The 14,752-nt window shown below is 54.5% G+C and overlaps 1 protein-coding gene across 3 annotated transcripts in view; it reads left to right on the forward strand.

Annotated features, from left to right (window-relative positions):
• IQSEC3 (IQ motif and Sec7 domain ArfGEF 3) overlaps positions 1-14,752 on the forward strand; it is a 105,963-nt gene that overhangs the window by 57,843 nt on the left and 33,368 nt on the right. For all 3 annotated transcript variants that reach the window (XM_036252848.1, XM_036252850.1, XM_036252849.1), the window contains 2 exons: positions 9,767-10,899; positions 13,074-13,235. In XM_036252848.1, coding sequence (XP_036108741.1) covers positions 9,767-10,899; positions 13,074-13,235 — 1,295 coding nt within the window. The remainder of the gene's footprint in view (positions 1-9,766; positions 10,900-13,073; positions 13,236-14,752) is intronic.

Below are 14,752 nucleotides of genomic sequence, written 5' to 3' on the forward strand. Positions count from 1 at the left end.
CTACAGACGCAGAATGTCTTGCTTGTGAGGTAGAGTTCTGGTCCCTGGGAATGCCCAGGCAGTGGCTGGCACAGCCCACCTGAACACGACAGTGTGCTCAGAGTGGCCTTGGCCTGGACGAGGGAGTCCTGTCAATTCCCCATGACTCTGCTCCTTGGGGACAGAGACCATCTCTTATTCATCTTATTACCTTTCCCTCAGCATCTAGCAGAGTGTCTTGGACACAGTAAGCACCCAGTGAGCGGGCATTTTTGAACAACTATGATGTGCCAAGCAACAGGGAGTGGGGGACAAAAAGAAGAGAAGCGTGGTTCTTACCTGCCCCTCAAAGAGACTACAGTTCAATTTAAGGAGTGTTCGGTTGATAACAGCGAACACTCATGCTTCAGCTTGGGCAGAAAATTACTTCAATCCTGATGATTAGCTGGGAGACGGAGTTGCACGGGTTCTGATTAGCACCATGGAGCGTTCATAGTGGACATAATTCTAATAGACAGGTGTGCATGTCAGGCCAGCGGGAATGGGCAGGAAAGGTGAGGGTTAGTAGGGGTGACGGGGTCCGCATGCTAGGTGCACCCAGCCCTGGGAGAGAGCTCACCTCCCCTGGCTCATGTATCTCTCTGGGCCACGCATACGCTGGGGGTGGGAGGAAGGGGGAAAAAGGGATTGACAGGCATGAGCAAAGTGATTAAAAACATGGCAAACATTGACTAGAAACGGAGCTCTGCTCCTCTCTCTTCTGCAAATGAGCTGTGGGACCTTGGGCAGGTTGCTTGACCTCTCTGGGCCTCATGGCCTCATGTCTCTTTGGGGCTTCGTATGTGCTGTTCCCTTTGCCTCCCCTGCTGATGTCCCTCCTCCCTCCATACTCCTGCACTTGGCCTCCATCGCTCCTTCTCTTGCTTTGGGGCTCACTTCTGGTGCCCCTTCCTCCTCCTGTCGGCTTTCCCTGCCCTCCCAACACTGCGCCGATGCTCCTCGGCCATGCCACGGCCCAGGCCTTCCCCATCACCCCACATCATCGTTCCCTGTTCACTTGGCTCCCCTTTGGAAGCAGGGCACCTGACATATCCCCAGCGCTGGACACAGTGCCTGGCATGAAGAAGGTGCTGAACGATGAAAAGGGGAAAATAATAACTCAGTGACCTGAAGGGGGGTGGGGAGGGGCAGGAAGGCTTCAGTCAGGACCTAACTCTACTGTAGTTTGCTTTGAGATCTAGGCTTTAGTACTGTGGTCCGTGATCTCCACCAGTCACATAAATCCTGTAGTCCTTGGGCTGGAAGGACCCTCGGACAATCATTTCCCCAGTCCACCAACCTGCCAGCCCTGCTCCATCAGCCAGGCCAGGATCCCAGTCATTTTCTGTGGCTCCACAAGTCCCACCCTCTCCTGCCACCCCCTGTCCCGCTCTAGGCCAACCCCCCATCATCCCTAAGCAAACCCCACAGATCTCCCTGCTTCGGGCTGTGCCTCTTCCAAGCTAATCTCCACCCTGCAGCGGAGTCCTCCTTGTAAAGAGCACATCTGATCACGGTACTCCCCCACGTGAACGCCGTCCATAGCTCGCATGTGCAGGACAAACCCTCTCCAGCCTCTTCTGTCACCCCACGTCCTACCCACTCTGGTTCCAGCCATTCCTAGTTACCTTTCCTGAATCTCCATGCCAGCCTTCGCCTCTGGGCCTCGGCTGGGAATGCCCTCCACCTGTCCCCCAATCACCGTCACTGCGGTGACGTCCCAGCCCAGCTGTCCCTGAGCTTGGCGGTGCTTTTCCTGAGCACCCCGCTGCTGGTGCTGTGCTGTCCGGTGGCTGCCCCGCTCCGGGGCAAGGACTGCGGTTCTCAGGGCTCGCACAGAGTTGAGCAGGTTGTGCACCAAACACGTCCAGGGGTGCTCTTCACCTCATAGTCTGTGTGAGGAGCAAACACGCCCTGGAGCTGGGCACCGGGTGCTGCCCTGCCCTTGCCCACCGTGGTTTTCCTACACCCAGCGCAGTCCCTGGTGCCTGGGAAATGCTCAGTATTGGAGGAATACGTGCATGAATGAATGAACGAGGCCCGCCCCAGGCCTCCCTGCTCTCCCTGCCCCGTTCCCGTCCCCCTAGTCGGAGCGAGCAGGTCCCCCCCCCGCACAGCTTCTCTGTCTTCTGCTCCCCCTCCCCTTGCTCACTTAACCCCCCAGAGATCCTTGGAGCTACTACCTTGGAAGATAGTCAGATCCCTTGGTGGGGGGTCCTTTAGAAAAGTGGCTGCGGCAAGGATATCGAGGGCACAGGAGGATTTCCAAATTCTTTCAGGCTCTAGAGAGCTGCATCCTGTTCCGGCCGCCATGGGAGCAGCCCAGTGGAGCCCACCTCAGACGTCTGTGCTGTCCAACCAGGGCCATGGGCTGGAGTCAGTGGCCTCCAGACGTGCTCCCCAAGTTAGGGTCCTAGGTGGAAGCCATGTCTCCTTCTGGAGAGCAGCCCCTTCCCCAGTGGACCCCCTAGACCCAAACCGCAGAGCCTAGCCTCACTGTGGCCTCAGTTTCCTCACTTGTGAAATGAGGGGTTGTACCAGACATGTCTGAGGACCTCACTCCGAAGAGGAGAGCTCTCCCGCGGGCATGGGGCCCCCGGGGGACCAGCTGACCACAAGGCACATCGGGTTCCCTCCCCTCAGTTGCATTCAGTTCGGGGAACAGTATTACACAGCTGCTCTGTCCAGGGCCTGTGACAGGCCTGGGGACACCACGGTCCCCGTGCTCAGGGAGCCCGCGTTCCAGTGGCGGGCACCGACGTGTAACCAGTACTAGCTGGCACAGAGGGCACTGTGTTGGGCACAGTGCTGGGCATTTTCCATGCATGATTTCCTCAGATCTGCACCATATCCAAGGGAGCTGGGTAGGTACTGTCACTCTCCCCACAGAAGAATCGGAAGACTAAGGCTTCGTGATATAAAGTAACTTGCCCGAGGATGCATTCTGGGTATGGGTCATCCCTCACGCAGCCAACACGTGGACCCCACAGTCTGGGATGTTAACCTGGCACCTGCCACTATCTCCTCTGTTAGGGTGAAGGGTAGGTCCAAGGAAGTGGCACCCAGGGCACTGGGGGAACATTGAAGAGGGCATCCACCCAACCTGGGGTTCAAGTAGGCTTCCTGGGGTTCAAGGTGCAGCTCCCCTGAGGGAGTCTCTGTGACCTAGGAGTAGCTGAGCTATGTCATCCACCACCCCTACTTGGGTGTAATCAGGGAAGGTTCCCGGGGGTGGCCCTGCTCACGGGCAGGCCTCAGTGCCCTGCCATGCTGAGCATTTGTGTATTTTGGACAATGGGTGGGGAGGTGGGCACACAGAGAAGACGCAGGGGTCCCACCCTGCCCGGTCAGGCCGGCCTCTCCTGTGGGCTGCCCTGAGCGTGTCCTAAGCTCCTCTGCACTCCCACGCTCTCTGCTCCTCAGCCTCACGTGAGGTTTGCTTTGCCAAGTCTTGCAGGCTCATCCCGTGTAATGTTTCAATGTTCTCAATTGAGAAATCTCGGATCAGAGGAAATCCTTGCTCAGGTGTGAAAGGCCCCACCCCCCCACCCCGACCTAGCTCCCCCACAGTCCTCGGACTGTGGTTCCCCAGCTAGCTGCTCTTCCTCCCGCACCCTGACTGGGCGGCCATCTCTCAGCGGCAACCCGGAAAGAGGGCGCATGTTCTAATTAACACTGAGAGGCTCGTGAGAGACGGAGCCCCGGAGCCCCGGAGCCCCGGAGCCCCTCCACTGCTTCTTCTGGCAGAAGCTGAGAGTTTGCTCTCTTGGGAGGAGGGGAGGCCACAGTGACCCACGAGTCCTGAGGTTCAGAGAGAAGTGAGCAGAACTGCCCCTTGGCCAGAGGGCCCAGAGGTACCTCCCTCCCTGGGACTGTCCTCCCCTCCCACATCCATCTCTCAATTCTCCAACCTGGCCCTGGTTAAGAAGAGGGTTAGGGTGGATGGAGCTGACCTAGGCGCTGTCAAGTCCCCAGGCCCTATGGGAAGTGGAGATGCGGGTGGGGGGGCGGGGTGTGCAGCATTTGACTCTAAGCCCAGATCCGGAAGAGAACCAGGATTTTTACTTCCCCTGGGACACAGGAGAGAGTTCAGTTTAGTTCATGTCTGCAAACATTTGGTAAGCCCCGGCCATGGCTCTGGCTCAGCGCTGGGCACCAGGGATGCAGAGACGGATAATGCTGCCCTGCCTCTAGGTGCAGTCAGTAGGTGCAGAGAGAGCACTGAGGTGCGGGAGCAGTGGGGGACATGCAGGCGGGGGGTGCAGCAGGTACAGGGCTGGAATCAAGGGGAGATGGTTGCGTTCAACACTTTGGAACAAATGGAGAAGATCCAACAGCTGAATTCAAATAGCACAGTGAGCAGTTGTTCCATGCCAGGCTCTGTGCTGGGTTCTATACATGGATCAGAGGATGACTAAGATGTATCCGAGGCCTCGAATAACGTATGCTTTGCTGGAATCTGGGGGAGAGAAGGAGGTATTAGATAAATATCACAGAGATTCGTTGAGGAAACGACATTCTCCTTGGGGCCCAGGGCAGGGAGACCTGGTCTGTTGGGGGACTGAGCAGGCCTCGTGAACGAGGCACATTGGAAACAGGTCTTGAAGAAAGGAGACAAGTTGTGCCTGGAGGGAAGGGGATGAGAGTGGGATTTGCGGGTGAGGGAACATTGCGGCCGAGCCAACGCTCAGAGCGGCAGAGCCGAGCAGAGTGGGACTGCTGTGTTCACGGACTTCGTGTAGCAGGGCCGGGAGGTCGGCCAGGCCAGATCGCTCAGCTTCAGCATGTCAGGAGGAAGCATCATTTATACTTCTGTTGGGCACTGGTCTCAACCAGTGGAAAGCCTGTGTTTCCATCTGCTTTTTGAGAGCTTTGGTCAGGGTAATCGTGTGTAAAGTAGATGGTGGGAGTGAGAAGGAAGCAGGGAGACAGTGAGGAGGCAGCCAGGGTGGTCCAGGTGGGGAGTCAAAGAGACCCCCATGTGGCAACGGTCCGATGGAAAGGTCGAGATGATTGCACAAAGTATTGGGAGGGGACGTGGCTGTAGAACTTCGAGGTGGATGTATGTGGAGGATGGGGCAGAGGAGGACCCAAGGACAAATGAAAGGTTCCTGAACTGGATGGCAACATAGCCTAGGCACTGTTAGGCAAATAAGAAAGTTACTGAGAGCTGGTTTGGGTGGGGAGGGGGCAAAACGGTAGCTTTGTACAGGTGGATGGGGGATCCAGGAGCTGTTGGGAATGCAGAATCAAGCCCAAGCATGGAGATTTGAGAGTCATTCATAATCGTCATTGTCATCATCAGATAGCTACCACTTACTGATCACCTGTGTGCCATGTGCTCTGTGAAACAACGTAAGCCTCACCCAAGCGGCAGAGTCAGCAGGATTAGCCTTATCTAACAGAGAAGAAAACTGGGAGACAGAGACGTTAAGAAACTTGTCCAAAGTCAACCAGCAGGGAAGAGGCAGATCTGGGCATGGGTATGTCCTCTATGGCTTGCTCATCAACCCATCAAAGTAGAGTGAAGTTATGACCATGTGGACGAGGTTCTCAGGCAAGAGGCGTGAAGATATCCACCTGCAGAACATCTTTCGAGTTGCCACAAAGGCTCTGCCAGAGATAGTTTCCCTCTTAATTACTTGTTAATTATCAACTACCAGGGGCTTCTCTAATGACTTCCAACACAGAAATCATGGAAAATGTCCAGAAGTGCATAGAAAAATAATTAAAATGTGTCCGGAGGATAGGAGATGGCACATACATGACATAGGCAGCATGTTTCAGGATTCGGTGGTCGAAATGTCTGATTAGAGAGCTCTAAGGAGACAGCAGAGCTGTGGACAGCGTCTCAGGGTGATAAAAATATCAAGAGCTGCAGAAAAGAGGGAGGAGGGAGGTTGAGGATGGGCCATCAGATTTCGTGATTAAAGATCATTTTAGAAGACTGACAGGGAGGAGGCAGACTGCAAGGAGCCAGGGCACACGGGGTTGGATTGGCAATTTGGCATCTGCTCATGGAGTGTGGCGGAGGGTGTAGACTCGAGAGGTTCAGTGGAAAAAAAAGAGATTGGGCCTGTGCCCCAGAGCAGGGGAGCCGCACAGAGTTGTGTGTCAGCCTGAGGAGATCCGGGAGAGTCTGTAGGCAGGTGGAAAGGGGCCAATGGAAGGGTGGGGTTGGAAATAAGTAAAAAAGAGACTACAGGATGAAGTAAACTTACAAAGGAGGCAAGAGAGGATGAGATCATCAGCTCCGGGAGAGGAAAGTTACAGGCCACATTAGAAGGTTTTTGAGAATCACAAAGACAGCTTTGGAATGAATTCTTTAATTTATTCAATCAATATTGATGGAAGACCTACGATGTGCTGGGCCCTCTCCAAATACTGGGGATAAAGCAGTGGACATGGCGGGCAAAGTCTCTGCGTTCATGGGGCTGACAGTGTAGCGGAGGACTTGTAGGAACAGATTCAGGAATTTAGAGTCAGATTTTCCTCTCTGCGTTGGTGAAGCATGGGCAGTGGCTGGAAGAAGTCTGCTCGGGTTATCTCAGCCAGCCTTCTGCCTGCCGGCAGGATGATATCATGCAAGGAGGATGGACCGCTTCACTGTTTTGGAAACATTCCAGGCAGTGGGATTTCATCCTTTCCCTCTATTGTCAATAGCATCTCACAGCCTGAAAAGAATGCTCTGGGGTGTGGGGTTTCCCTACAAGTAGGAACAGACCAGTAGAAAAGAGATGTGGGTTCCTGTCTGCTGTCAGTTGCTCTTGGTGCTTGGGGAGGGGGTAAGAGGGAGAAAGAAACTGAGAGAGAAGGAAGCAGGTAAGTGGTCAGTTCCCCTCACTCTGTACCTGCCCTGGGAGGGCTTTCCTGCCTAAGCCAGGGCCGATCTACATTCCAGGCCTCAGAACCGGCCAGAGTCCCTCAGGGAGCACGGCTAAGCTACAGTACTCTCCCTTCTGGCACGGTTTCTGCAAAAGCAGGCATGGAATGTCTGGAAGGCAGGTGTGTCTCTGGAGCTCCTGGGTACATGAGGTCACACTTAGCTCAAGACCCAGTAGACAACTGTCTAATCGGTATGGTGGCAAAATTCTAAGAGGGCTCAGGGACTCCTGTCCCCTTATGTATACATCCTGCATACCCTGCCCCCTAAGTGTGGGCGGGACTAGAGAGTATGGAGAAAGAGCACTCCTATGATTAGGTTACCAGTCCTTGACAGAGTTCATCAAAAGGTCGGTCACCCTGGAGGGCCTGACCTAATCAGGTGAACCCTTTAAGACAAGGTAAAGCACCAGAGAGATTCTCTCCTGTTAGCCTTGAAGGGGCAAACAACCCTGTTGTGAAGAGGCCTGTGTGGCTGAGAACAGCAGGCAGCCTCTAGTAACTGAAGCCTCGGTCTTACAATTCAAGGAACTGAATTCTGCCAACAGCAGTGAGCTTGGAAGAGGACTCTGAGCTTACATGAGGCTGACACTTTGGTTTCAGCCTGGTGAGATCCCAGGGAGAGAGCCAGTTAAGCTGCGCCCAGACTACTGACATGCAGAACTGTGAGAACATAAATGGGTGTTGCTGTAAGCTGCTAAATGTGCGGCAACTTGCTATGTAGCAATAGATAACTAATATACTTAGCACGGTTTTTTAAGAGCACACGGAAGGCCCCTACAGCATGAAGACCATGAGGACTGGAAGAGCTTCCTGCCTTCTGTGTAAGGCCTTGTACCTCGTGAAATGCAAATGTTTCTGGGAGGAGTCACATAGGAAGCCTTTTGGCCATCCAAACCTTAACATAAAGTTCTCCAACTGTCTTCAGAGAGGAGGTTGGATGTGGGGAGAGAGACAGCACAGTGGGGATGGGTAAGAGCACTGAATGGTTGGACGAGGAGAGAATCTGGAAGACAGGATAGAGGGCATTCGTTTTACCTAGGATTGGCCCTGAGAACTGGGATTATACCTGTGAGTCTCCTGGGCAGAAGGGTGTCTCCGCTGGTCTAGCTGTGAAGTGCCCACAAGGAGGGAACAGAGGGGATGGCAGGGGTTGTGGGGAGGCAGTCACGCCAGCTGCAGTCTCCGGTGGGCTGAGCAGAGCAGGAAGTGGGTAGAACAGTTCTTTCTATTGAGGAATGAAATTTGGCCTTTCTCTCTGTAGCCCTTCCCACCCATGGTCCTGGGGGAACATGGAAGGGATGATGCTGTTCTTGCCTTAAGTTGTTTATCTCAGCCAACCTATCTGGATTCTTAATTTAGGGATGACACTCTGTGTAAGTAGAGTGTATGGTTATAAACAGAACATAATTTCAGGGCTTTCCCTAGGTACTGATGGGTGCCCACAATGCTACCATTTGTCCATCCCCTTAACATAGCCCTGTCCCTTTTTTAAATGCAAAAACTCCAGGAAGGGGCATGGTTAAATGTTATTGGTCATTGGCATCTCAGGGGAAATATCTTTCTAGTTCTTTCTGGAAAGGTTCTGACAAAAGAGAAGAGTATCACCTAAGAGGTAGAAAAGATCATAGACAGGGGACAGGGCTGAAAGGCCTTGAAGATACACTGGCTCCTTGTCAGACATTTTCCTGGGTTCAGATCCACCCAGATGAGGCAGCATGCCCTCGCCAGCCACCTCGCCCAGTCCAGCCCTGGCTGTGCAGCTCCCGTTGCTAAGAACACAGGTGACTTGAATTGTAAAGCATGGTAGCTTAGAGGGATTCCCACTCCTCCTCCTACTCCTCCTCCTCCTCCTCCTCCTTCTTCCTCTTCCTCTTCTTCCTCTTCCTCTTCCTCTTCTTTTCAGTAATCCTCACCTGAGGATTTAGAGTAGAAGGAAGGGAGAGGGAAGAGAAAGAGAGGGAAACATCGATGTGGACATCAATTGGTCGCTTCCTGCATGCGCCCAGACTGGGTTGGGATAGAACCTGCAACCCAGGTACGTGCCCTTGACCAGAAATTGAACCCACAACCCTTTAGTCAATGGGCTGACACTCAAACCACTGAGACAAACCAAACCAAGCTGAGCCATCCATTCATCCATCCAACTTTTAATTAAATGAACATTTATTGAGCACCTAGTATGTACCGTCCTTGGGCTGGGTACTGGGAACACAGAGATGATCAGACCCCAATCCCAGCTCTTATGATGGCCCAGGGACTGCCCCAATGCAGTGACATGAATGCTGAGGAAAAGCAGGTAAACAAGAGTAGCAGCAATTTTTTTTTTAGCATTTCTGTTTAATTTTTAAATTAGTTTTAAATGTGCACAAAAGTAGTAAGAACAGTGTAATAAACTGCCTTGCAACCATCACCCAGCTTCAGTCATTTTTATTATTTTGTTTCATCTAACCCTTCCACCTTTTTTGATGGAGTATTTTAATACAAATTCAAGGTATCATGCATTTCACTCATAAGTACTTCCATATGCATCTCTGACAAGAACATTTTAAAATCACCACCAAACCAACAATCTCTTATACAATCAGCAATACCTCTCTCCCTTGCCTTGTGGCCTTACCAAGCCCTGGAATCTGTGCCTACCTCCTACACTACCAGGGGTCTTGCCAAGGACCTGGTATCTCCTGCCATGGCAAGCTAGTTTTCAGACCTGAGCCCCTCAGTGCCCCGCAGTTGTGCATTCTGGGTCCCTGCAAAGTTTAGCCAGGTGACTCCCTACATTGATGGACAGCCACGAGCACCATCTTTTGGAAGGGCTGCAACACCTTCCTAACTGCGCTCTTCCTCCCCTTTGCCCTTGTTGCAGATTGAAATGCTAGAACACAAGTACGGGGGCCACCTGGTATCCCGCCGCGCCGCTTGCACCATCCAAACCGCCTTCCGCCAGTACCAGCTCAGCAAGAACTTTGAGAAGATTCGCAACTCGCTCCTGGAGAGCCGCCTGCCGCGTCGGATCTCCCTGCGCAAGGTGCGTGCGCCCACCGCCGAGAGCCTGGCGGCCGAGAAGGCGCTCATGGAGGGCTACGGCCTCCTGGGGCTGCCGCTGGTGCGCTCGCCCTCCCTGCCGCCCACCCTGGCCGGCACGCTCACCGAGCTGGAGGACTCCTTCACCGAGCAGGTGCAGTCCCTAGCCAAGTCCATTGACGACGCCCTCAGCACCTGGAGCCTCAAAACCATGTGCTCCTTGCAGGAGAGCGGCGCTTACCAGATCCACCAGGCCTTGCACACCGGCGCCGGGCCGCCTGGCCTGGAAGCGGAGATACGGGAGCAGGAGAGCGCCTACCAGGGACCTGGGGAAGAGGCCGCCCAGGCCGCGGGCCTGCCCCAGGGCCACAGCAGCACCCTGATGATGGCTTTCCGGGACGTCACCGTGCAGATCGCCAACCAGAACATCTCCGTCTCCTCCTCCACCGCTTTGTCAGTAGCCAACTGTCTGGGCGCACAGACTTCCCAGGCCCCGGCAGGGCTCGTGGCGGGCCAAGCGGAGCTGGGCGAGGGCCTGGGTCAGGAGGCGCCGGTGGCCCCAGCAGCGGGCCAGGGAGACGCGCCCGCCGAGATCACCAGCGCAGAGGCGGGAGCCGGCGGGGCGGGGCGCGCCAGCACGCCTGGTCCCGAGGATGCGGTGGTGGAGGAGGCCCGGGCCGTGCCGGTAGAGGAGGAAGAGGAGAAGGAGGAGACAGGGAAGGTGGGGAAAGGGGCCGAGGCTGAGACAGACACGGGCGACAACTCGGAGCAGCTGAGCAGCAGCAGCACGTCCACCAAGTCGGCCAAGTCGGGCTCGGAAGTCTCGGCGTCGGCCTCCAAGGAGGCCCTGCAGGCCATGATCCTGAGCCTGCCGCGCTACCACTGCGAGAACCCGGCCAGCTGCAAGTCGCCCACGCTCTCCACCGACACCCTGCGCAAACGCCTCTACCGCATCGGCCTCAACCTCTTCAACATGTAAGTGAGCTCCGGCTCCGAGCTGCAGTGCGTCCCCGGGAGGTCGTGGAGGGAGGGAAGACAGACGAGCAGGGTGTCAGGTGATTGAGTACATCATCCCAGTGTCCTCCCAGGTGGCACTGCTCCTTGAGATACTGTGTACAAATACAGATTTTAGTTTTAATCCTTATTCATTTACTTTAAGAAAAATTAGAAACAAAATAGCATTTCAACCCCATGTTTTCACCACTGATACTGCTTAAGATGAAACTAGCTTTTGAAAAGTGAGAGAATTTAAAAGAAAATACAGTATTAAGTAAATAATAGTACAGGTAATATGAGGATTGAGCAGAAATCATTGAGGGAGGATATGAAGTTAGGGACACTCAGCAGTCCTGTGGGGTTGGTGACGAGGAGAAACAGACCGTGAACAAAGGAGAAAACGAGGACAAGCGAACGAGGGGCTGGGTGGGGGAAAGAGAGGAGACCTACTCTAGAGAGTCCAGATAGAAAGCAGAAGAGGGTGGGACAGGAGGGGAGAGGGAGCAGGAAGAGAGTGTGAAGCCCGCAGAGGTGTAGTACGGAGATGGGAGGAGAACTGGAGACTGTCAGAGCCCACAACAGGGCCCCCACCAGACCGTTTCTTGGGACCAGAATGCATAGAGCTGGTGGCAAGCAGAGGGCACACACGTGGAAATTACAAGTATGTAGGGCACTGATCTCCACCCCCCACTCAGCCCTTGCTTCACAGCCCTGAGCCAGGAAACACAACATCCCTCCTGCCCACATGCATTATTTATTGAGTGCCAGGCGCCATGACCACAAAGATGAGTAATACACATCCCCTGGTCTCAAGAAGCGTGTATCCTGGGGAGAATAGCTGCGTTCCTAAGGCATCTGCAGTCTTTCCGACAGTATTAGAGAGAGCGTTGTTATGCCATTTTACAGAAAAGGGGACAGGCTCACCCTAGTAAGGTGAGTTGCACACGGTGACACTGCTGGTAAGCAGCAGACTCAGGTGAAGACAGATCTGTCTGACTCCCAATCCATCACTTTTCTGTTGTGTCAGGCTGCCGTCCTGGTGGGCACAGCCCCCACCACACATCCACGCATCACTTGGGCAAGCATGCAAATACCGCACAGATGCGTGGTTCCCTCGAGACAGCGGTTCTCAAACTGTCTGTGGTGAAGGACCAGTTTGGGTGTTTTTTTTTAATCCTGACCTGAGAATATTTTTCTATTTTTATTTTTTCAAACAGAGTGGGAGGGAGAGAGCGAGAGAGAAACATTGACATAAAAGAGGCACATCAACTGGTTGCCTCCTGCTTGACCCTGACCTTGGCTGGGGGCGAACCGCAACCGAGGCACATGCCCCTGACCAGAATGGAACATCCGCAGGCCGATGATGCTCTAACCGCTGAGCCCAAACGGCCAGGGCCCAGTTTGGGTTTTTACCCAACACATCGTGGGCCATTATTTTTGTAAAATACAATAAAAAAATGAACTGCTAGAAAAACAATCACATGCTTCATTGTCCTGAAAATGTCAAAGTGCTATAAAAGATTCTAAAAGCTTGCCCTCTATTTCCGTGCTTCTCTCCTGGACCAGTACAGAACAGGTCAGGGAGCAGCATGGATTTGCAGACCACACCGTGAGCACAGCTGCCCTAAGACACAGCACCCACCCCCACCCACACATGGAGACTCGAGCCTGAGAAAGTAAATGCTGGAGAGCAGCATTCTCGTGTATCCACCATCCACAGGGAAGAGGAGGTGTGGGGGAGACTGCACCACTGCTTCACAGTCTCCTTCTCCAGATCCAGGGTGGATACTGCAGATAGACAACAGGATACAGGCAGAAAGGACATTGGGGACCTCTTGGCAGGCCTTGGGGACCTCAGGGTAAGATCCAGTGGGAGTGAGGCAGGAAGAGAGAAGACGCCTCTTCACCTGCCCTGGAATTCACTTTGCTTCACTCCTGTGTGGGGAGGTTCAGGAGACCGAGGCTCGGGTGAAAGGTGTTTCTGACGGTGAACCCCTCTGCAGCGGAAGGAGCCCTGGCATTTCCTTAGAATCCTTTCCAAGGGTCTCCAGGCACTTTTTACAGGTTCCATGGGCTGGAAGAACAGAGGAAGACGTCATGGATGGCGTCGGCTCACTCTCTGCTCCTTCTCCCTGCTCCATCTGCACCCCCAGAAACCCAGACAAGGGCATCCAGTTCCTGATCTCACGTGGCTTCATCCCTGACACCCCCATTGGAGTGGCCCATTTCCTGCTCCAGCGCAAAGGCCTCAGCCGGCAGATGATCGGCGAGTTCCTGGGCAACAACAAGAAGCAGTTCAACCACGACGTGCTGGAGTGAGTGCCCCCCCCCCGCCCTGCCTGCCCAGCATGACCGGAGGAGTTGGGGACCTCAGCTGAGGACTCAGGGAAGAGGGGGACCTCTGAAGTCTCGGCCATTTCCCAGAAATCCTCGCCCCAGTCCTAGCAGCTTCCTGTTGGCCCCAGGGAACAGAATCCCCATGGCCTCAAGCCAGGCGCCGCATTTTGACCAGCCTGTGTCCCCTAGATGGTCTTTTATGTATTGAGCACATTGTGTGCAAGGCACCACTGGCCCGGAAATGGAAAGGGAGACAGAGAGGCCACCCTCTCTGCCCCCTCATGGCGAGAGAATGAGCCTGGAAAGAAGAGGGCTGTCAGTGCGGGGCCACCTCAGCCCGCCCTTCCCCTGCCACCTGTCCACCCCCGGGCCCTCAAAGCATCTGCCTGCTCCCTACCCAGGGACATTTTCATATCAGTGGAAGCAAACATGAGGCAGAAAAAAGATGGGGTTAGAGTGAGGGTTTTTAGATCAGGAAAACACTAAGATTCCGTAAAGATACACTGACCACCCAAATCACAAGAACCAAAGAAAATTGCTTTGAAGTCTAATCGATGGGTGTTGGGGTGAGGGGCTGCCTTTGTCAGTGTGTCCGTGCTGGAGTGAGTGCCCCCACCCAGAGCTGCAGGGCAGAGGTGGCATTACTTGAGGGTGAGGAGCAGGGCCTTGGAACACCCCTGCCCTGGCAAAGAGAGGATGCGGTCCCAGGAAGTCTGCTCTCGGCCCCTGTCACTGCCCAGATGTCCCTTCTCTCTTCCACTAGGACCCTAGGCTCAGATGTTCTTGAAGGTCACCATTCTGTAGGGAGTGACCCCCACTCCCCTCCCCCTTTTTCTTGGGTACATTCGGCAGAAGTGTTTCCCCAGGGGTCCTAGGAGAACCCCTCCTTTTTGTCCTTGCTCCTGGAGTAGCAAGGCCCTGCTCCAGAGGGGCAGAGGGCTCCCAGTGAAGGGTTTGGAAGTGTGGGAGTCACCCAACCTGACTGGCAAGGTTGTCACTGTCCCTGGGGTGGGAGCTCAGAGCCCTGGCTCAGTGCTGTGTCTTCCAGCAGGTCCCTGCCCTCTGGGCCTGTTTCCCTGCCCAGAGAGTGCGGACGTTGGATTATGAGGGGTGGACCAGTGCCCTCTGGAATCCTTGTCACATTCCTAAATTCACTGCTAGAGTGGTTGTCAAACTGAGTCCATTCAGAAGAGTGGGGACTTGGATCCATCTGAGGGACCATGATCATGACCCTTAGTTGGCAGAACCCAGCTCCTGCCTCTGACTGGCGGTGGCGGTGGACAGTTTGCTGTCCCTCTCAGATCCGCCGGTTGAGACGCTCTGAGTGCCTCGCAAAGGCAAGTGAACTGCGGGGTGCGCAGAATCTCCCCGGCGCCTTCTTCTCCTCTGTGGGGGGCTCCTCTCCCCCTTTCCACCGCCTGCTGTGCGGGGCCCTGGGGGAAGAGCAGGTTTTCCAGGAGCCTGTCTTCCCGTTTTCCCTCCATCCAGTTCACCT

The sequence above is a fragment of the Molossus molossus genome, unplaced genomic scaffold (genome assembly GCF_014108415.1).
Source record: "Molossus molossus isolate mMolMol1 unplaced genomic scaffold, mMolMol1.p scaffold_m16_p_10, whole genome shotgun sequence".
NCBI classification, from domain to species: Eukaryota; Metazoa; Chordata; class Mammalia; order Chiroptera; family Molossidae; genus Molossus; species Molossus molossus.